At 40.1% G+C, this 24,978-nt stretch overlaps 1 protein-coding gene across 1 annotated transcript in view; it reads left to right on the top strand.

Annotated features, from left to right (window-relative positions):
- LOC134216779 (proton-coupled zinc antiporter SLC30A2-like) overlaps nucleotides 1-24,978 on the top strand; it is a 48,775-nt gene that overhangs the window by 21,636 nt on the left and 2,161 nt on the right. Inside the window, exon 2 of the mRNA XM_062695584.1 lies at nucleotides 3,868-3,978. Within this exon, the coding sequence (XP_062551568.1) occupies nucleotides 3,868-3,978 (111 nt within the window). The remainder of the gene's footprint in view (nucleotides 1-3,867; nucleotides 3,979-24,978) is intronic.

Here is a 24,978-nt window from a genome sequence, read left to right on the forward strand (position 1 = left end):
TTAAAAAAGAAAACAACTGCCTTACTTCGAATGGAATGGAAACTTTGGAAGTAATGATGCAGACACATTTTCCTTGCTCAATTCTGCTCGACAATAACGATGGAACTGAAGACATCACAGGGGATGGAATTATCAGAGAAAATTCCCACGATAGCCCTGATGAAGAAAGCGTCTATACTAGTATTACATCAACAAATAATGTAAAAAAATAGCGAATGATATATTTACCGACACCAAGGTAGAATGGGCAATACAATCTTTTAAACCATTTAAGTCTCCGGGTAAAGATGGTTTATTTCCCGCATTTTTACAAAAAAGCAATGGAATGTTATCTCCATGTCTTAATAACATGTTCAAGGCAAGTCTGATACTTGGATACATTCCAAAACCTTGGCGACAAGTACGTGTGGTTTTCATTCCGAAGGCTAATAAAAAAGATAAGACTTCACCCAAATCATTCAGACCTATATGTCTATCGTCCATATTACTCAAAATTATGGAGAAACTTATAGATCATCATATAAAAGAATCTTATTTAGTGAAAAGTCCTTTGAATAATTTCCAGTTTGCCTATCAATCAGGAAAATCAACTGTGACAGCACTACATACGCTTATTTCAAAATAGAAAAAACTTTTGAAACAAAAGAAATTTTACTCGCTACATTTCTTGATATAGAAGGAGCATTTGATAATGCATCTCATAAATCGATGACGAGAACAATGTTGAAACGAGGTTTTGACATATGTATCGTTAAATGGATTAAAGAGATGCTATCAAAACGTGTAATGTCATCAGAACTTGGTAGTTCATGCATATCTGTGAAAGCTGTAAACGGGTGTCCACAAGGAGGCGTCTTATCGCCTCTCCTCTGGTCATTAATAGTAGATGAACTATTAACAAATCTAGAATTACTAGGATTCGAAGTAATAGGGTTTGCTGATGACATTGTCATAATAGTTAGAGGAAGGTATGATAGTATCCTTTCAAATAGAATGCAACAGGCTTTAAATTTTACAACTAATTGGTGCAAATCTGAAGGATTAAACATAAATCCATTGAAAACACACGTAATTCCATTTACAAGGAAGAGAAACTTCAAAATATCTGGTCTTCAAATGGACGGAACTTTGTTAGTACTTTCATCTGAAGTCAAATATTTGGGAATCATCTTGGGCTGCAAATTTCAATGGTATTCTCATCTAAAACAAGTCCTAGACCTAGACAAAGCAACAAGTGCTCTATGGATTAGTGCAAGGTTTATGGTAATAAATGGGGCCTTAGACCTAATATGATCTTTTGGATATATACGGCCATTATTAGACCCAGAATTACATATGCTTCGTTGCTATGGTGGCCAAAAACTAAAGAAAAGTGTGCGATGAAGAAGCTAGATAAACTACAAAGACTGGCAACTATATCCACAACTGGCGCGCTACGCAGTACACCTACAAACGCTGTAGATGCAATGCTCAACCTTCTCCCATTACATCAATACGTTCAGTTAGAGGCCGAGAAAGCAGCGCTACGACTTCAACGAACGACTTCTTTTTACGATGATAATGCAAAAGGGCATTTACGGATTTTGAAAGAAATATCGATAACTCCATTAGTTACAGTCAATAATAACTGGATGGAAACAAAATTTAACTTCAATCGACTATTTAATGTGGAAGCCCCAGACCGCACTATATGGAGCGCAGGAGGACCACAAATTCGCTCAGGATCAATTAATTTCTATACCGACGGATCAAAACAAAACGATCTTGTAGGAGCTGGTGTGACAGGTCCTGGTATAAATATATCCGTTTCAATGGGAAAATGGCCAACCGTTTTCCAGGCTGAGGTACAAGCAATTTTGGAATGCACTACCGTCTGTTTAACAAGAAACTATAAGCATGCTAATATATGTATTTTTTCAGACAGTCAAGCAGCATTAACTGCTCTGGCATCGTTCACGTGTACCTCAAAATTGGTATGGGAGTGCGTAAGTTTACTACAACAGTTGTCTAGTAGAAATACAGTTAATCTGTACTGGGTGCCTGGACACTGTGGAATAGATGGAAATGAGAATGCAGATGAGTTGGCCAGGTCAGGATCATCTCAACAATTTCTAGGACCAGAGCCATTTTGTGGAGTCTCCTCAAGCTCTATCAAAATGGAACTCAGGAACTGGGAAAAATGATGATAAATAGGAACTGGAATAATTCCACAATAGCCCGTCAAACTAAAAGATTCTTAACGCCAAATGCGTTAAACACACAAAAGCTTCTCGCTTTGTCAAAAAAAGATCTGTGTACTTATACAGGTTTAATAACAGGACATTGCTCGGCGAAATATCATTTAAAACTAATGAAGAAGGTCGAAGATGATGTTTGTCGTTTTTGTAATGAGGACTGTGAGACCTCTGATCATTTATTATGCAGTTGTGCTGCACTTATCAACAGAAGAATCAAGTTCTTTGATAAGGGTATCTTACAGCCATCTGAAATATGGTCTTTATCGCCATGTAAGGTGGTGCGGTTCATACGTCACATCTTTCCATGCTGGGATAATACCTAAAATCATGTGTTGAAAGTCACTTCTTATAGTACTTATCACCTTGAACAGGTAAATATTAAACGGTTGGTATATCACAATAGATCTAAAAAATGGTCGCAGTGATAATCACCCAACAGAAAGAAAAAAAAACGTTTTGTTATGGTTATATATCAATTATACCGTCATTGGAAATTACAGTGGGTCGAATGGGGGTGAGAACGGGCCACTGTTTCATCAACTTAGAATGTCTTCTTCTTCTTCTTCTTCTTCTTCTTCTTTGGCCTTACATTCCCCTGGGACATTGCCGCCTCACAGCTTAGTGTTCATTTAGCACTTCCACAGTTATTAACTGGAAGGTTTCTAAGCCAAGTTACCATTTCTGCATTCGTATATCATGAGGCTAACACGATGATACTTTTATGCCCAAGGAAGTCGAGACAATTTGCAAGAAAATTGTCTAGAAAATTGTCTAGACCGGCACCGGGCATCGAACTCAGCCACCCTTAGCATGGTCTTGCTTTGTAGCCGCGCATCTTACCGCACGGCTAAAAAGGGCCCCTTAGAATGTCACTATAATGAAATTAATGTATCTGAAGACAAGAATACTGAAATACAGACGTAACACTTCTCATTTCAACATCGTTCATTTGTTCGGCTGATGATGCTACGCGATTGTGCCAAGAGAGGCGCTAGCGCTAGTGTACATGCTGCTGAATGTTTTCTGTATTGATGACGATATGATGATGATTCATGTAGAAGTATGCGTTAGAAACAAATGTCAAATGGAAATCAATCATAGTCGACTGTATTTCTCACGATTCTGATAATGGATGGCAGCAGTATTTTCTGTAAAACCAATAATGTTCCAAACAATGGCCGGATGAGAAGCTAAAATTTCTTGATCCCAAATCCTAAGCTCCGCCCATCCTTAAACATTGTAAACTAGCCTCGAGTCACCACGAGTACATTGGCTTCTACGCCTCTCTTTCTAACTTCATAATATTCAGAAAAAATATTTTAAGCTCTTTTTAGTGGAATGTATTCAACCGTCTAAGACAGTTCGAAATAGTTGGTGGAATTAAATGGAGAATACTTAACTCGTCTTAGACGGTTTCATAATATTGATTATAGGTATCACAAAGAACCATGGCTCCGTAAAGTGTTATACACGCATGAGCCTACCAAATAAACGAAATTGGAAAAAAAAAATACAAACGATTTATATGATGAGTTACGCCAATTTGTCTATAGTAGTATCAATTATACAAAATAAAAACTATTTTTACTCTTTTACTAACGAATAAACTGTGATTTGTTTTTTTTTTTAGCTATCGCATCCAAATTGTTTATTCAACCCTAGTCCTAAGAACGATGAACCATACGGAAAGACTGAGAAACGTAAACTGCTTTGGGCGATTGCCTTCACGCTAGTTTTCATGGTAAGTAATGTATTTTAATTTCTAATCTTTAAAAAGTGCTAAATTCTTGCATTGCGATGTTCTATCTGAACCCAAACTTAATCTTGAAAACGACTGAAAACTGATTCACTACCGCCCCTTAACGAATATCAGTCACATATCGGATGATGCTCTTTCGGTTTCCCCTCAACATATGAAAAGCGACCGAATGAGAGTCATCCAGTAACCGAATGAGTTAACACTATAAATACGAATGAATTATCGATCGATTGTCGTCCGATTCTGTTATGAAAATAAAACGAAGAGAATATTAATTTCAGATGAAAAACGAGTGAAATACAAACTAGTAAAATATCGGCGGAAATGGTAGACATAAAAAAGAGAACATGCGTGTGTGTAACAAATTTATTTATTATTATTATTCAAAAATGGAAATGGATTGTTCAACAGCGGAGAAAATTTGCGGTCCCAATTTATGTTTCCGAACATACACGTGGCCTGATCCGCGGGAGCGCTAGTTTCGCTCTGCCTTTTTTGCATGTTACCGCAGTACTCTTTTCCGACCTCCTGGGTAACTAACTTTCCGGCAACTAATTCTGCGGCCGGATTCCGATTAGCCGGTCGTGGCGGCATCCCGATTCGGTTGCGGTGATTTTTGAAATTCATGTTTAATAATGTGGCCATTTCATGGGAAACTGTCCCTCAACTTTCGCTCTGAATGCCGATGCTTGTTCTTGCCTATTTGTTGAACTGTTCCGTGGCTGTATGATGAATTAAGTCAATAAGTAAATTGCAATTTGATAATAAACTATTATTATTAAATTACTTACCAGCTCAACCTTTTCAAACTACGCTCTATACTTCCGCGCCGACACAAGCGAAAATTCCAAAAATCTGAAGCACTGTACGAGACGAGACATAATAGCGATCAGCGAAAATATTTGAACGCTATACCGGGCCCGGGCGTCACTAACAGAAACCAACAGAGTATCATCCCAAAAATGAGTGATAATCGTCATAGGGCATGTCCAAAACACTTTTCATTCGCTTTCGTGATGACAATCAGATGGCGTGTGAAAATATAGAAAACGAATGATGAAGCATGTTGAACACAACTTATTATCATCAACAAATGGAATGATTGTTAGATGATCGATGGACGATAGATCATATACTTGATTTCGTCATATGATTTAGGAAGGATGCATTTTGAATACATAGGGTATGACAAATCCTACGTTAGGAGCATGATGTTTGGGCTCAGTGTACATTTAGTATTCCTATATTTGCAAATCCCAGAATGAAACACCTACACTAGAGTGATTCAAATTTTGACTTTTTTGCCCCCCGATGCTTAAACGATTACATTTGCCATTTTAATAACCCTCCTAAATTTTTAGCAATTTTGGATGTAATTTGACTGTGCACACGTCATTTGAAGTTTGTATAGAAATTACTGTGAAAACTGACCCTTATGTGGAAGATCGCTCCGTGAGGTGTCCCATGAACTATTCAAATATAATCAACACATTGCCTACACAGAATAGTTCTCAAACTAAGAGGCATTTGTTGGTGCGAAGCTATTTCTCGTTTGGAGGCAAAGTTATGAAGAAAACAAAAATGCTCATTATTGATATTGATTATTCTTTTACGTGTTAAATTGAATTTCCCACGATTCAGTATTTCCTTAATAACTTTTCTTGCGAGCATCAAATCGTTTCGCAATAAAGACGGCCTGTTTCCTTATAAAATTTCTTATGTTGTCGATGTACTCATATGTTTTTAGAGCTTAAAGGAAAGCGTTGGGGAACGGTTTTCCATGAAAGTTACTGTTTTCATAGCAATTTTCATACAAACTTCAAACCGCGCGTGCTCACTCAATTTACATCCAAATTAGCTAAAAATGTTGGTGGGTTAATAAAAAGGTAAATGCAATCGTTTAAGCATCGGGGGGGCAAACAAGTCAAAATTTGAATCACTCTAATCTACACTCTTAGGTTTTTTGTACCAGGATCTCAGCAATTTGTTCAACTTTTGCCGAGATTCGCACAGCCGAGCCCCTGCAATAATTCGCCGAAAATCAGCTAACAAACGTTCATTTTCGCCGGGAAATCAGTTTTTATTTTGCTGGGCACGCCTCTTCCTCTTATTGGCATTACATCCCCCACTGGGACATTGCCACCTCACTGCTTAATGTTACCATTTTTGCATTCGTATATCATGAGGCTAACACGATGATACTTTATGCCCAGGAAAGTCGAGACAGTTTTCAAACCAAACCCAGCCACCCTCAGCGTGGTCTTGCTTTATAGCCGCGCATCTTACCGCTAGGCTAAGGAGGGCCCCACGCGGCTGGCCTTTTGGCTCCAAAACTTTGAAATTGTAGTTTTATTTTGTAACATTTTTCTAATTTAATTTTTAGTCATTTGCTTATTGAAGGAGGCATTGTTCTGGTTTAAAACATGTTTCTACAAATTTGATAATCTATCTACATATTTACAACATTAAAATATACCTAATATGGAGCAAAAGATAGGTTCGTCGGAGGATAAGCAGCGGACCTAAGGTGCCTGCCAGAGTAAACGCGACGTGCGATGCGACAGCCTGTTGATAATGATTGTTATTCTTTTACGTGAGTCGCGTCGCGTCGCATCGCTCGTCGCGTTTACTCTGGCTTCACCCTAAGCCGGGCCCTTTTTGCTCACGAAAGCGTTAGTGAAGCTTTATAATTCCTTCCAGATGATGGATCTCAGAGGTTTTTGTTATGAAAGAGGTGTTGAAAATCATTCACAGGAACTTGTTCTGGACGCGTTGATGTTTGAATTGGTAGGTTTTCGCGCGCGCTGCTTTCTCACACTGTCACACAGTGGCAGAAAACCGTTTTTTTTCATTTTTCGTGAAGCTCGTTTTTTTAAATAATTTTACACATAGGGGGAATGATGGCTTTGGCAGGTTTTGTTCTATTATTGTCAGGGGGGTTTTTATGACCGATTATGCTCAAATTTGGCCTGAACATTCTTTGCATATCATATTTGGTCAACAAAAACCCCCCTGACAATAATAGAACAAAACCTGCCAAAGTCGTCTTTTCCCCTATATAGTGAACGTTCGCTATTTTTTTGTTGGGACGCTTTTTAGTTGGGGGTTTGCTAATTGGGGCAAAACCAAATTAAAAAGCAGTTAACGTTTGTTTCCGTGTTTGGCGGGATCGATACATTTTTGTGCGTGAAATTTTCCTTTGTTCAATGCAAAAAAAGTGGAAATTGACTTTTCCATTGTTAGAATAAAGCCGCTGTTTCAGATCTTAAGGCATGTGCTTCCGGAAGTCCTTGAGTAGCATATCATATGTCGGATAGCAATTTAACCTCAAAATGAATTCAGGGATCCAAAATTACTCTTTGGTGAAGAATTCGAGCAACATATTAGGTTTTATCCGGCATTTGTATGGGGACCCGCCACTGTGCGTCAACAGGAAGAATGCTCTACTTGTAGACAGCAAACTTATTTTTCAGGTACAATGACGACCAACCAGCGATCAGCGGGAGCGTAGTAGTTGCCAAGCTAGCACATGGTAGTGTACTGACTGGAATTTGGGACTCTCACCCACTAAACCCTCCTTGGGCTCTAACCCTAATTTCCCCCCGGGACAGCTTTCCAGCATTACTCCTCCAGAAGTAATGCTGGAAAGCTGTCCCGGGGGGAAGGCTGTACTTAATGTACTCATATTCACACAGGCACTCACACCATTTGAGACTTATTTGGATGCTCAATTCTAACACTCAACAACCATGCCTCGAGGAGTCAATAGCGGTTACTGACTGGGCCAACAGATACTACGCTAAGACATTCCTACCTCAGCACGTGTAGTCTATGCACAAACTTCAGTCATGCCACGGGGTGACCATAGCGAGCGGTTACCCGCTACGACACTCCTTTCCTCAGCACAGGCCGATCGCTCACTCTTCTGCCGAAGCAGACCACGCGCTACCCTACCGAAGTAGGGGCACTCCTAACGCACCATGAATTCAACCTACTACCACCTTGTCGCCGAAGCAGCTTCTCCAAATATCACTCACCCCATGTGAGTCATAACAATCCACTGGCATGCCTCGAGGTGTCAATAGCGGTATGTAGGGGCCAACCAACGATACTACGCTGCGACACTCCTGCTTCAGCATGCGCAGACATAGTGGTGATGCACTATGATGACCCTCCTGCCGTAATACAAGCAGATCACTCGCTATCTGCTAAAACAATACACGCACTACCCTACCGAAGTAGGGACACTAAACTTCTGTACGCTTTGAGCGGCACACGGTCGCTTTGATAGGGCCTGCTTGCGGTCACATGTAGCTTTTTGAAGAGGTTTAACAGAGCCCACTGCCAGACCCCACCACGTCCTAGGCAGGCCCCCTAACAAGCAGAGGCCGGCCGTGGGGAGGGATCGTAAAGCCCTTGAACATAGTCCCTGCAACCAGTGTTGGTAAAATCACTCATAAATCTCAATCAACGAGCGCTCCCGTACGAACGAATTCGTCTGCGATTTTAAAGGAATGCATCACGCTTGAATTTTTCATGCTAAAACGCATCATTTCACTCATTTGCCAAAAAATCATTTTGGTTTAAAAACGCATTTGAAATTAATTTGGGGGCAATTTATTGCTTATACATAAAAGAGTGTTTAATATTTTATGCGACAAACGTCAATTCACTGTTTTTAACGAAGAAGAACAAAAGAAAACCTACAATGATTCAAATGGATGATTCAACTCATCCATGAGTTTTTAGGTGTTGAGTTGGGTGCGTTTCAACTCACGCTTGATTTGAATCATCCATGAGTTTTGAGATTTTGAGTTTTTACCAACACTGCCTGCAACGCCTGTTGCCTGCAGATAAGCTTACTGTCTGAGGTCAAGCCAAGGTAGCCAGCCTCATTGATTCATTCTACTATCGTTTAAGGGATTTTGAGTGGAAGAAGATGATGAGCAGGGTCTTCGCTTCGCCGCATTAATACAGATTTTCTAGCTAGTTATTTACTCTGTAAGAACACCCTTGAGGGCCGAGCCTCATTGGAGTTTTGTCACTAGCGCTCTATCCACTCTACATTTGTAGACGAGAGATGTGTCATCTGAGAAAAGAGCCATAATTCTTTTCTTTCTGGTTGGTTAACTGCAGAAGCCCGACGTTACTGGTCTGAAGTGATGTTATACGTATCGGAAAGTGCTCCGCTTATTGAGGTAGGTAGGTAGCTGGGAAAATTGCATTGTTGTAGTTCGTACATCAGGCCATCATGTCAAATATTGTTGAATGTCTGGCGTAGATTGAAAAAAAACCGCGCAATGGGTAATGTTTTCAATATAACCGCGAGTAGACATAGGACTTGTATAAACGTAACGTATTTACATTTAACTTCTATCTTTTGGATCTATGGATTTTGATTATAGGTATTGATATTGGAAACGACAACTTCCATGCTGTGTAGAATTATTAGCAATTTGTTCATTCAAAAACTTCTAGAAATAAAACTAATAATGAAATACATAATTAGAATTGCTTTGTTTCTAACTATTAAGCCCTTATTGATTTTGATTCCAAACTCCGAGTCAAGTTTAATAATCTAATTTCTCAAAAATGAAAAACAAAGAATAAGATAAAGTTTATTTTAATATTCTTCTGGAAATTATTTTTTGCGGACTTTTTCGAAACATTTACATGTCATAGAGCGAAATTTCCTAATCTAAAATGAATATTAACACTATTGCTGATTGTGCATCTTTAATTGCTAATGCCTACTACAAATAAATGAAAGTAATTATTTTAATCAAATTTTTATTTTCACCAGTGTAGTTGTAGGAATCAGAACCATGTTTAAATGTACCAAGCACAACTTAACATATGGTCAGTCATATGACATAACTCGTACCCGGGTATACCCCGTTAGGCATAAGTACGTTAGGCATAAGGACGTTAGGCATAATTACGTTAGGCATTACGGACGTTAGGCATAACGGACGATAGGCATAATGTACGTTAGGCATAATGGACGTTAGGCATAAAATGACCCAAAGGCAGAATTATGCCAAACGTCCATTATGCCAAATGTACATTATGCCTATCGTCCGTTATGCCTAACGTCCATTATGCCTAACGTCCATTATGCTTAACGTACTTATGCCTAACGTCGCGGACCCCTCGTACCCATCCCGGGATCATGTGGATTATGAAACCATTTTTCTTCATCCACCACTGCTGCCCTCGCTGCCTCAGCCATCATCGGCTTCTGGCCGTGAACTCCGAGCGATGCAATGGGCGATTGCATCCATAGCAACCGACACCACTGCATCCGACCATAATCAAGCACAGAATGACGAAAAAAAGGCGCCCACTTTCATGCATATTCGCAGACCCACCGGCAGTTCTACCGCTGGCGACTGCATGCTGTGTAAATAAACACAGCGAACGAATGAACGAAAAATGCGCGAGCAAAAAGCACGTCAGCATGCACTGCTGTCACAAATTGTAATGACTCGCACACGGCAGGCAGTGCTTCTTTTATACACAAAAAAAAATATTCCGGTAGACTTGAAGGCCCGTGACATACCGCATTCTGATGTCCGTGTTAGGAATGCACGGGATTGGTTACATATGAAATTTTTACTGGCTTTGACAAGAATTGAAATTTTCAATAACTTATCGTTAATAATCTTAGGTTTCAATGAAATAGGCAAAATGGTGGAGTGTTTTCGAGTCGATTGATATAAAAATCTTAAAAATCCATCGAAAGATAAAGGCGTTAGTAACGTTCAAAATCTTCCCTTCCAGCGTAACGCTCTCGATTTCCAAAAATCTAAATGACACCCAGTATTGTAAAGAAAGACGTAAGTCCTACGTCAAAAAGAGGCTGACTGCATTGTCGAATTCCTGGTGGAGGTTTTGAAAAAAAAATGTTGGTGCAAAAGGCCCACTAAACGATCTCCATTCTGAATGATGCGCAGCTATCGCCTTAACCTGCCAGGTTAGATTTCAGTCGATTTCTTTTATTTGTTTTTGAGGCTTCGCCGCCATGAGTTTCTGGGTCTACCTCTGCTACGATGTACCGCTGGGTTCCAGTTTAATGCTTGTTTACAGATTTCGTTTCTCCCCCTACGTAAGCCATGGCCAACCCAGTCCCGCTTCCGATCCCGAATTTCTGTTGCTATCGGCCTCTGGTGAGATCCAGTTGTGTGTAAAGGTTGACATGCTTTCTTGACCCGTACGCCTATGTCGATCTTGGTACCGTCGTCTGACGCCATTTGGCTACCAAGATGTTGGAAGCTTTCAACATTCTCCACTGATTGCCCGGCTAATGTGAAACTGGAAGAGTCGCTGTGTTTACATCCAACGATTTGGTTTTGTTGACTTTGATGACTAAACCTGCCCAAGAAGAGCGCCTGGCAAGGTCGTTAGGCGAGGAGTACAACGTCATCAGCCAATTCTAAGCCGTTTAGATGTTCCATGATTATAGGCTGCCATAGCAGCCCGCGGTTTGATTCATAGTCAAACGCACCTACCAGAATCTCGTCGATTACAATGAGAAACAGAAGAGGTGGCAGAATACATCCCTGCATCACACCAGCTACGACCCGGATAGGGACGGACAACACCCCATTGTGAAGCACTCTATACGAGAAGGCCTCGTACTGTGCCTCGATGAGGCCGATGATTTTATCAGGAACCCACTTCCGTCTCACGGCCCCCAAAATATTCTCGTGATTGAGACGGTCGAAATCTTTTTCGCAATAAATGAGTACTAAGTAAGGGGACTCTTGAAATTAGTTGACCTGCTCCAGAATTATACAGAGCGTGACACGGCACGGAATCCAGCTTGCTGCCTCCGGAGAGTGGAATCTGTCCCCTCCTGAATCCGGGGTAGGATATCTTTGCCCAGAACTTCGAGAACGGTACAAAACAACATAATGCCTCGCCAGTTGTCGCATACAGTCAGGTCACACTTTTTGGACACCTTCACTAAGGTACCTTGCATCCAGTCGACTGGGAAAGTTGCGGTTGTCTCAGATATTACGAAATAAACAATGCAGCAATTGGGCTGATGTCATAGGGTCAGCTTTGAGCATCTCCGCTGATATGCGATCGACCCTGGGGCTTTGTTCGATTTTATACCTTGGATGACTGTTTGAATCTCTTGCAGTGATTAAGCTTTGGCATTGACGCGTGTTATACATCCGATCCTCAACAGATCATGCCGAGCTGGTAATGGCCTGACTGGCCCTTGAAAAAGTGTTCGAAGTGTTCGAAGCAGCGTTTCAGCTGGTCAGTTAGGACGGTCAATAACTGACCATTCGCGTCTTTCATAGCCTTAGTTGCATTCATCTTCGCCCTGCGTTGTGAGGAAGCGAATGTCCCCGGTTGCTGCGGCTCGCTCTCCTTCGTCGGCTAGAGAGTCCGCCCACGCTCGCTTGTCTCGTCGACATGAGCATTTCACTTCCTTCTCTAGAGCCGAGTTAACGATCTAAGACTTCTAAGGCTCCTCTGGTTTTTGTTCGCTCTATCGCGCCTTTGGCTGCTCTTCGCTGCTCTATCTTCTCATCATGTTTCTATAAGGTCTCATCGGTGATCCATTGTTTTTTCTGGGTCGCAGTTCGCCAAGATTATTCTTGCTGGTGGCGATGATTGCACGGTCCATTGGTCTTCCACGCTGCCACCTTCCAGAATATCTGCAACACGTGTCTCCAGTTCTTCAACGATAAACCGTTTCACCATGGCATCTACCCGTCGCCGTGTGTTGAACCGTCGTTCAACTCTCTCCTCCTGCCGGCGAATCCGCGCAATGCGCAGGCGTATTTCGCCGACGAGAAAGTGATGATCATACGGGAAATCGGCACTACGTTTATTTCGTAGATCAAGATGGCTCCGTTCCCATTTTCGGCTAATGCATATGTGGTCGATTTGATTTTCTGTAAAGAGACACACGTGACTTTATGAACCGGTCGATAAGGGAAGTGTGATCCCTCGATCACCCTGTCGCTATTACCACACACAGCAAAAAAATATTAATATGCTGCGACGCAATTTTGGTTGATGTACTCAAAAAGTCTACGTAATAATCAATTAGTTGTATTTTTAAGCTATTTCGATATTTTATTACATTACTCAACGTAAAATCTGACGGGCAAAATATTTTTTTCTGTTACGCTTAAAGTACACAAAATTACCAGTATAAATCGGTATTTTATTACATGAAAAATGATGCACATCATGCCAGTTGAAAATGTTGCACATTATTATTACCTATTCTGATGTATTATTGTGTAAAATCAATGTAAAATTGCATAAAATGGTGCGATCGCGCCCGAGCTAACCCCAGGACGAACTGTCAAACAGATTGAATTTTCTCTCGTATCGGTTGGCGCATAACATTGGGTTACAGTAAGGATTCAGACTATAACTCACCTTTTTTAACACCTTGGATAACCCTGAGAGAAGCCTGATGGGAGAGGAAGGACCCTTCCCAGGCTTCCGAATAGGGATGACTTTCGCTGACTTCGAGGACGATGGGAAGTAGCTGAATCAGAGAAACTTGAAGATCAACGAAATGTGCTCGATGTTTGGAAATTGTCAGCTGAGATTTCACATCAAACTCCTCCGAGAAGTCGTTGGGCGTCAGATGTATGTTGTTCGCATGCTTGTTAACGGGCTGATGGGCGCATGCTTCCAGCCCCCTGAAACGGCTGTCATCTGCATACAATATGATTGAAGCCGAAAACTTGGTGCTAAACTTGGTGCTAGCTGTCAAGCAGTGGCTTTAAGCACGGAACACAGTGACGCATGCGACAATATCGCTCGAGAAGAAATTTAATTCGAATAAAAAAAAAAAAGTTTTTTAAAGCGCTAAATATGTTTCATTAATGTATTGCAATTATCTCTACAGCTGATTCGTTAATTTCAGATACACATGTTTCGTTATAGCGCAAAAGTTATCAGCATTGTATTTGTCACAATAACAAATACCAAATTATTAATAATAACAAATTTGTCAAGTCTGCCTGATACTCATGTCGATATCTTAACGGTTTGATAGATGTCTGAAGGAATTTGACAAATATTTGGCATTGTGATAAAGAGTGGGCCTTTAATTTCTAATGCATCGTTCTGTTAAAAAAAAACAAATTTTTGCAAGTAGAAAAAATAAGACTGCAAACCAATTAATTGATTGATCAGCAGTGATTTATTTTTCCTCCAAATTTAAGAACACTATTCTCGTTGGAATCTGAAGCAAAATAAAAAAAAGCTGGTATCTCCAGCAGTTTTCTGTTCATGTTTAAATTTTATTTAAATAAATAAAATAATTATTTATTCTATTGCTCAGAAATGCGGCGTAATTGCAAAGTGCATTGATCCAAATTCCGTAGTTAAAATAAGGCGTTCAATCGCCAAGACATACACAATTTAAATCTCGTGATTCAATCTGCAGAAAATAGAACAAAGCTGTGCAACAGTATTGAGCTTTTGAATCTGAACTTAAATTAATCTGAGGCAACTGCTGGGAGAATGCATGTTTCAGATTCATATTAAAATTAAATGCAGCAGTACAATTTGAATCACTACTAATCTGATTTTATTCTTGGGTTACTTAGGATTCTTAAGATTAACTCATAATCGATAAAAATTCAAATGGTACACATTTGCGACATGAGCAGTATGGTTAGGTTTCTCGTCAGCTAAAAGAACTTTTTTCCGGTGCATGAAAAGATATTTTAGTTACCAGATAAACATTGTCGCTGTCCGGAACATCTTTTGCTGGCAAGGATAGGGGATCTAAATGTCAAAATGTAAAAATACATACGATTTGACAGGTAGGTACCCAACATGTTTCGGACAGCAGAACAAAGGGAACTGAAGCGACAATATTTATCTGGTAATTAAAATATCTTTTGGTGCATGATCATTGGCAGCTCGATAGTTATTATTTTTAGTCTCTTGACTTAAACGCTAAATCAGTTATGCTTCAAAAAACTATTATTCTGTCAACACACAAATGGTATAGTTTAAAGAAAATTTTTATCCAAAATGCGACATCCACTTCCAGTTGGATCAGATCAAATGTAAAGAAAAAAGGTTCCAATGGTGTTTCATAAAACACCTGTCGATGACACGTACAATGACTAGATTAATTTATCTTAGTTTCGACGCCCACATTATAGTGAGCTCAAGTTTGTAACCAAAGAGTTAATGCGTCAAGATCAAATAGATGAATTAAGTTCGTCAACTGAAAAGTAGTTGCTGTGCTGTCTCATATCTCATAGGGGCAGTTCAATAATTATCATATAACCCTGCTTGCAGGGCAAGATTACTTTTGATAGATTTACGTTTTAATGGTTTTGGGAGGTGCATCAGCTTTTTTTAAGACTGGGTATTTTTTTAAATCTTCGAACTACTGGCACTTTCAAGTTTAGGGTAAATGTTGCAACATTTCATAGACGAAATTCTTATTTATGAAAAGAAAGTTTGAAATGAAATTCGGATGTTTATAAATCGCTTAGATTTTTAACTATCTGAAATGAAAATATTCTTCGTTTTGGAAAGTGCAACGTATTTTGGATCCCCAAATGTACACATTTTGGACACCCCCCTTTTGAGTCTGTTCAAAAATGAATTTTCAATTTGCACAGGTCATTTGAGCAAAAGCAAAGTCTTATCTTTCGATTGACATGCATCAATGAGAAGATTGCAGCGATTTAAATTTGCAATTTCAACATGAACTGATTGTGTTCGTTCTGAGATATTCAATGACGTATGCTTTGAAGCGTAACGCATTGTAACGCTTACCTTCTTGAAAAAATTGATTTCATCAACATTTCATCCAAATATCGTTATTTTCGCACATGAAACTAGTTAAACACATTCGCAGCAATCTTATTTGCATAAAGACCATGCGGGATTCAGCAGCGGCATTGAATTTAGTTAAGATATCAATAAAATGTCAACAGGAGGGTCCAAAATATGTAGGGGTCCAAATCAAGTTGGTTACCCTAATTTTTCGGTAAATTTCCGGTGCAGGCATCCCTAAATTGTCAAAATCGAGCGCTAACGGCCGCTTATTTTGGAATGTCTGGAAGTAGTTTGATTTAAAACGGAAAACAGTACGGGGTTTGACTTTTCTCATACTGTGTATCAAGTGTGATATCACAAAATAAAATTTGAAATCGAAAAATTGCGTTTATTATGCAGTAGAAGAGAAGTCCAGCCCCGTACTGCTAACCGTTTTTAATCAAATTGCTCCTAAAATTTTTGAGAAGAATTTTAAAACACTTCCCGTATGTTTCCTCGTGCATTTTTTTTCAAATATTATCCTTAGACTTCCTCTTCTTCATGCAACTTTTATCCGCCAATTTTTTTTTTTTTTTTTTTGCATGATGACCTTGCATTTTGTAGTTGCTACTCCCAGAGACGATGGTATTATATAGAGACACGCGGAGAGAATAAAAGCAATTATGGCTTCACGGCCAGCAGACAAAAAAATTCTGTGCGATCGGCAACGTAAAAATTTGTGAGAACTTGAAGTGACTCTCAGTGTGAGCATTTATTTCGTTTGCTCCAATTACATATTTTCTCTTCTTTAGCACCATTACCTTATATTCAATAATAAGTATGATTAAATACCTTATATAAATATGTTATGAGAACTTTGAAAACATCTTCATTTACTTAACTTTTCAAACTTTTTTATAATTTGTATAATGTTGATTACAATACTTATCTTGCATTTAGTACCGATTGGTAATGTTTGTTTACTTTGCTCGTTTGGTACCGCGTTTGACGGTTCGTTTGGTACTTTCGGATTCACTGTTTGCGGGTCTCTATCTATAAACAACGTCTCTGGCTACTCCGTGATCGACCAGAACATGCAACCTTTATTCGCCAATAATGATAAATTCATGAGGATGATGGTGATCACTGCGATGACAAACGACACAAGACAAAAGTCAAATAGATTGCACCTTATCAGAATATGTTAAATTGTGACGGCTATTGAAATTAATTCATTGTTTTTTTTTTGGTGATAATTTCGGCTGATTTTGATGATAATTATATTGTGGCAGCTATTACCGCACGTAAAATGCTGGATAAATGAAGAAAACAGAACAATATAACTTAAGTTATTGAAATTTAAATTTTCACGATTGAAAATCATTTTGCGATACATAATTAAATACCCGCGCGAAATGCACGGTATAATATGAACGGAGCTTTAAACTTCAAAAACAGCACTAGCGCCACACCAACAAACGGTGGCTTCAAGAACTAGTGCTTGTTTCACGGGGTTGCATGCTTCAGGTGGATTTAAGAATGTTGATAATTTATAGAACGACTTAAAATAGTCTATGAGAGCGTGAATCTTATTTGAAAAAAATCACTATGAGGTGCTTCATTCTGGCCTTGATGATTTTTATCATGCGATTGCAACGGGTCTTTAGTGCAGGCAGCCCATCAGTACGCTGGTACTGCCTGCGAGTGACATTTCGCAGACGAATTAAATCTTTGGTGAGTGTGTCAATGGTCAGGATGTTTCTTACCTGTCGAGCCATTGGTACATGTTGGTCACGGGCCTGGGAAAGCGCGATGACGTGGGGCTGCTCATCAATGTCTTCAGATATGGCAGGATGTTGTTAGTAGACGATGTTGTCATCTACGCAGTTTTGGAAACGATCCCAAACGACTCAATGGTAGTTTCGCAGGGATAACTAGCGCCTATTCACCAAAGTCCCAACTTCTGCCACTTCCAGGTAATGGTCCGCATAGCTTAGCTTAGCTTAACTTAACCCTTGGTAGACCATCGGCTGCGAGATTTTGTCACTCATGTTGGTGATGCAGATGTCAAGCGTAGCGTGGACCTCGCCGTTGCACCAGACGACCATTCTGATTTGAGCGCGAATTGCCCTATGGTGGATGTTTGGCGCTCTTGGGGGTCCTACACTAATAACGTAAGCACTTATGGGGGGAGGGGGGTTGGCCATTTTCTTACGCTCAATATAAATAAGAAAAACCCAGAAAAATTGCTTACGTAATTTGTGTACGGCCCCTTGCGATTGTGAAATGTTCCTGCCGCCGAGGGAGTTTGGCGATGTCACTTCGCAGATCATGCGATGCTCCACCGCCGACTTTGACTGTTTTGAACAATAAACCACGATGGCGCCGACCGATTTGGTAACTTTTACCCCAATAAATTCCAACTTAATGCTCAACAGCAGGAAGCAGGCGACGTTATTTTGTTATGGAACGTACACACGGTCAAGCAGTTTGACCAACATTGACTCCACCTCTCGTTTATTCAAACATCCATCAAGTTTTACCAACAGCGGCACGAACAATCAATTTATTCGACTAACAATATCACACACGAACGACCGAAGCCCCAACTTGAGCACCAACCATCAAAAAATATATGGGGGTTTGTGCAACTTCATTACAAATGCTCAAACACGTTCGGCGAACCTTGACTCCACCCCCGAGAACTCAAACCAAAATCAAACCGTTTTAATTTTTTCCAACCGAGCCGCCAACTGTCAAATGGTTGTTCGAACAACTTCACACACGTTCGAACAAAGCAGCAACCGAAGCGTTTTCTTGGGGGCGGAGTCAATGTTCGTCAAACTGCTTGACTGGTGTGTACGTTGCATTAAGTATTCGATCCAACCTTACCAGCCTGAAATCCGGAGTTGTTGCACTTACCTGAGTTTCAGGTGGGTTTCGGTGATTGTGTGGGTGTGAAAGAGCTCTTACATTCTTGTGTACAATGTGCTTAATATTTGCTACTCACTACAGCGTGTTCGGCACTCACCTGGAGTGCGATCGTAGCAGGCTCGTCCAGGCAGCAAGTCAATCTGTCATATTCGACAGCAAAGACGCGTCGCATCTGGATAGGTGGTTCCTTTCCAGCTCATCTCCGATTCTCACAATGGCGATCCTGCCAGGAGCTGCGAAATTCGCAGCACATTTAGTAGGAACAAAGTGTACCGGAAAGGAACCACCTATTTGCATTGCAAAAAAAAAAAAAACAGCGGATCATCATAATCGCGCAACGAAAAGCGGACATCGAATGTCGCGCACTTGAAGCGGGTAAAAGACCGCGCTTTTGAAAATAGCGGATTTAGTTGCACGCTTCCAAGCGGCTAAAAGAATCGCGCTTTCTTGTAGCGGACGAAAGGTCGCGCATTGGAGTAGCGGACGGAAGGTCGCGCATTGGAGTAGCGGACGGAAGGTCGCGCATTGGAGTAGCGGACGGAAGGTCGCGTATTTTAGTAGCGGACAAAAGGTCGCGCAATCAAAAAACGGACATGTCGCGCAAGTTCGAAGCGGACATGAAGTCGCGCAAGTTAGAAGCGGACATGAAGTCGCGCAAGTTAGAAGCGGACATGAAGTCGCGCATTTATTAAGCGGACTCCAGTGTGGCGCATTTCATAAGCGAGCGCACATAAAAGACGACACAAAAGTCGCGCATCGTAAATAAAGATCACGTATACGAAAAAGATACATTAAAAAACGGACAAAATATTTGAGCAGGTGGTTAAGAAGCTGGACAGAAGGCCGCGCATAACAGAAGCGGGTATGAAGGGCATGCACCCAAAAAAAAAGAAAAGAAAAAAGCAACATGATCGTGCTACAGAAGCGGATCGTGAAGATCGCGTAATAGCAAAAGGTTTCGACTTTTATTTCATTGAGGTACTGACTGTTTATTTCGATGAAATTCACTTCCAACTGGCAGCAGCAGTGATAAGTGTGGACAATAACCTTTTGAGCATCTAGTTTACAGTGTCCATCGTTAAGAGACGATATCAGAGTTTGTATCTGTTGTATTAAACCTGCTAGGGTAAAACGACCTATTATGGAGGGGTTAAGCACCGTGTCAAAATAAAATTGATTACAAAAATTCTTCAAAAATTACCTGTTGGTCGATTTCCATATTGTAGTAGTTGAATAGGATGCTCGTTAACTATAGTTTCGTAAATATTACGTGAATTGTGTTGAACTTATGTTGTTTTGTTTTTATCACAATAAAAACAAACTACCGCAATAATAGGACGCAGTTGCCTATCGTTGCGATATTTTTTTGAAGGTCAGTCCTATTGTTGCGGTATTGCATGTAATTCTTATGGAGAGCGATACCGCAACAATAGGACCTTAGCACTACCGCAATAATAGGCTCAAGGGATTCAAATTTTTAACGAAAAATGTTGATTTTTCATCATTTTGAACGGATTTTTGTAAAACAAAAGCTGTTCTAGTCGTTAATTCGAAGAGTTTTAGCGTACCCACAATTGCTTTCAATGGTGTTATATCCAGAATGGACTACTTTAACACTACCGCAACCTTAGGGCATACCACAACGATAGGACGTTTTACCCTACTCTTTGTTTTGAAATTTGAATCATGTGGTCACATAATGGTTAGGAATCGATAAAATGTTCGAGAAAATCTGGATTTACGTAAATTTATGGAAAATTGGGGTGTTTAGAAGTAGGATGATAAATGAAGAATATGGTGAAATGTTATCTCCTGAATTTGCTACTGAATAAGCAAATAGTGACTTTATAAAAATTGTATTTTGAATCAACGCCAGATCTTGTATGCCACGTTTCGCTTGGTATCTCTGTATAATAGGCGTTCATAGCAAAAAAACGTACGGAGCATGTCGAAGATAACCGCACTCAACAACCACCCGCGATGATATGCCAAACAAGATACATATCCATGTTATTGGCAGACACAGAAAAGTTTTCACTTTTCAGAAATGCTAGTATAAAACAGTCGAAGAGTAGACCTATTTCTAGTTGGAATGTAAATCCATTGAAAAATAGGAAGAGGGCTACGATATTCAATATATGTTGAAATGTATTTATGCACAAAACTAATCACAATTGACACAAATAATTAATGATAAATAAATAACAATAATAATCAAATAATTCCATTGAATAATGATCTGCAACGTCCTGTACAACAGGAAGTAAAGCTATGTGCACAAACTATAATCATACTATAGCAGAAAAGTGATGCAGTAAGCGGATGCAATAAGATGCAGACCGGCCTCTGAAGTAGAAAACTTCCAAATCATTATGAATAAAGTATACCATGGAGAAAATTAGCTTAACCTTTGGGTACTGCTTCGTTGTAAGTATTACAACCTTTGATGAAACACGCTTGTTTGTTCACAGCTTGTGTGGAACTACATTATTGAGGCAGGATCCGGAAAATCAATCTATATAAATAAAAATTAGTTTAGGCTCCCTTCCTGATGATTTAACTCGTGAATGGGTTGAACGATTTTCAAAAAAATTCTCCCTAATCGATTCGTCTTACAAAAAGTACAAAAAGTTGATTAATTTAACGAGGAAAGGTAGAAAATCAGTAGAATACAGCTTTGGGTCAGTAGTTGAGGAAAAAAACAATAGCACGGAAATCGATCTAAAGTGCGGTAGTTCATTTTAACATTTGCAACCAAGGGCAAAGCTGGGTTTCTTTCGCTAGTATATCATATAGATTGTCCGGATCTGTTGTCTTAAATTTCATTTTTACGTATTTCAGCATTAAACAAAAAAAAATATAACATGTCTAACGTAAAACGAAATGAACCAGATGCCCATGGATTTGGCGATTGGAGATACCGAAGTTTCGATAATTAATTATCAGACCATCTGTAATACAATTTATTTACAGTATTTTCAATGAAAATTTTGAAAGTTAGTCCGTAATCACTGTCGTTTAATCAATGAGAAAATGGCAACAAAAGGAATATTACAATATTATTTGTAATTATTCAAAATTATTCATCGAATTATCTTTAAATGTTCAGACGTATAATAGGTACAAGATAGAATTATAATTATATCGGCAGTGGCGTGAATAATGAACATTTGCGTATTAAGTTATTCGGAGCTGTATTATGGACTATCTTATATACAAATGCATGTATTGGTTGGCATCGAAGGCATTCAACCAATGGAAGTGCAAGGTTATAGTGGACAATAAATTAACTAAAATAAACTTGCAAAATCCCAGAAGAAGAACATCTTGGAAAAATAATTGAGCTCTGCCAAAGCGTATTTTTTGCCAACATTGAAGTCGACGTGTAAGATGTATGAAATAAAAATGAATGCAATCACAATTACTTTTAGCTGTCTACCTCACAGTGACATTCTTTTGTCGAGGAATCTATTTCTTAGTTAAGAATGACCAAATCCTTCAAACAAGTCAGAATTTTTTCGATTTTGTTAACTTCCTCTCTTCCACTAGGCTAGCTAGAGCTTGAGGGTCTTACTCGCAGGGGCGGCTCTTTCAGCTTATCAAGGGTTCAACAACAAAAGTCACTATTTTTGATTGAGCTTAATAATGAATTTATTAATATTACTCACAAGGGGGTATGTGTGTGTGTGGATTTCGGTACGTTGGCCGGCCGGCGTGAATTGCTGATGCCGGGGGTAGCGATAGTTCGTCGTGCAGCGGGTGAACGGGACATTAGCCGCTGTCTTTCGGTGGGCTAAACTTCTCGCTAGACAGGTTATCCAGAGCCATCAAAGCTTACGGCCGGCTCTAGGGCGTACTGCCCTATTCTATGGCTTCTGGGTGACTAGATAAGGTCCGAACGTTCCGTATTCGGTGAAGGACGATTCTTCGAGGCATCCACCAGACTCCAGCTTTGAGCGATTCGGTTTCCGTAGCAATCGCTGGGTCAGTTGGGGTGTTGGGTTCAACTACCAGGCTCTTAAACTGAGCACTTTCGGGTCCTGATTCGTTAAAAATAGTAAGTACCACGAATTAACGATCACTTTGGCATTCTTAGGGACCTAATAGGTCAAATTAGACTCTTCCAATACGAATTTCGTCTTTAACGTCTGTACTCTTCGGTGTTCTTTGTAGGAAAGAGATCAGATCCTCTCTAGTCTCCGTTTACCTATAGCCTATCCATTCTTGCCCTGTAGCTTTACCATCCCTTTTATGGCGATAATTGCTCAACAAGCGACAACTTTTCGGCTGATACCCATGCAGCAGTTTTATGTGTGTTTTGTGTTCGAAAGTGTTTTACAAATTTTGTTTTATTTTATTTTAGCTCTTCGTTTTTGAATATTTTATTATCTTTTATTTACTCGTGTGCATGCTAATATTTTTAATTCTTAGGCTTTAGATTACATACATATATATTTAATATTGCTATACATAATAATTAAGTTTCATAATTAGTTAATGTTACTTTTTAATCGGCAGTCTACTTAGGGACATTTTGTGTGAACGGTAACAATTTTCATAGTTACGAAGACCGGAGTGGCCTATGCCGAACGTAAAAGATTTCTTCCTTCCAGTCGGTCTATGGTTGCACGTCGTTAACCACTCAGTCTACCGATGGGTTGAAAATCCTATTCCACTTGAAGATTCAACTTGTTTGCTGCGCACCTCGCCTTTATGTGTCCGTCTAGAACCATTTTAACGGAGTTGTTGTCCGCCATTCTGATAGTTGTCGTCCGTTGTCCGCCATTCTGAAGTCGTCCGATTATCGCGATGTGAACGACCGATGGTTCTCCCATCAGAACGTCGTGGTTCATTCGCATCCTCCATGTAGTTCCATATGCACTCCGCCATAGATGATACGCAGTAATTTTCTTTGTAAGATTGTAAGTACACGGTGGTCCTCCATGAGCATTGTCCAGGTTTCATACTTATACAGTGCTATCGGTCTAATGAGCGTTTTCTAGATTTTTGTTCGGGATGAACCACTGCGTCCATTTCATTGAACTTTTGTAGTTTTCTAGATAGTTTGATACGACGGCGCACTCTATTCGATCAGAGTCCAAAGTACGCGCGATGTCCTGTCACGATGTGTTGGTGATTCTTTCGATGCGTTCGCTCATTTGACTTTGCGAGCACATAAAAAGGAATGCCAATCAAATTTTGTCCTGAAGTACATCCGAACATAACAAGATTATGAGTGATGCTTGATCAATACATTTTTTATTTTGGAGAGAGAAGTGGATGTGTGGGTTTGAAAGAGCTCTTACATTCTTGTGTACAATGTGCTTAATATTTGCTACTCACTACAGCGTGTTCGGCACTCACCTGGAGTGCGATCGTAGCAGGCTCGTCCAGGCAGCAAGTCAATCTGTCATATTCGACAGCAAATCAGCGGACAGGTAAGACGCGTCGCATCTGGATAGGTGGTTCCTTTCCAGCTCATTTCCGATTCTCACAGTGATGACAGCTACATTGATGTCCTTCTTTTCGGGGATTATTTTGCTCTTGAGTAAGCAAGCGTTCCAGCTGACCAGACCAACCCTAGAAGCTATTTTCAATTTCGAAAGAGCCAGAGTGTAGAATTGGGTGTAATGAGTTTTGCAACTTCGTAGAGGAGCCGCAAGTTGGCTGAAAATCGGAGCCAGCTGCTCTGGTGTATAAAGGGGAGCGGAATTCTCGGTAGCAGCAAAGCGTAGAGATTGTTGGTCACGATACGATTGGAATCCAGGGAGAGGAAGCGGTGGGTTCTAGTCTACAGCCCTCTGCACTTCAGTTCCTTGGAAATTAGTTGGCGTATTTTTGGGGCGCAAGTTCGGCGGACCACCCTTTACAAACACAGGTGGGTCTCCCTCCGCTCTTGTTGCACATGCGTCAGGCAGATTTCCAGCAACGACGCATAAAATGTGTTGGACTAAAGATGTTTGGATGGGTTTCCCTCGCCTCCAATGCGATCGGCCCCCTTGGCATTGACCTGATCGACCATCAAACCTTCCATGCTGGACCTGAGAGAAAAACGTCAACGCGAGCAAACCATTTTTTTTATTAAATATCTTGGCTGTGCATATGCACAGCACATGTTTCGAAATGGACAAATTGATATGAAACTTGCGTAAAAGAATCCACGTGTCTTGGAAGGACTCGAACCCTCAACCTCCTACTCATATCTAGAGAAAGATGTGCTGTGCATATGCACAGCCACGATATTTAACAAAAAACATGCTTTTTAATTCTAGTTTGTAT

This window comes from Armigeres subalbatus, chromosome 2 (assembly GCF_024139115.2).
Source record: "Armigeres subalbatus isolate Guangzhou_Male chromosome 2, GZ_Asu_2, whole genome shotgun sequence".
Taxonomy (NCBI): Eukaryota; Metazoa; Arthropoda; class Insecta; order Diptera; family Culicidae; genus Armigeres; species Armigeres subalbatus.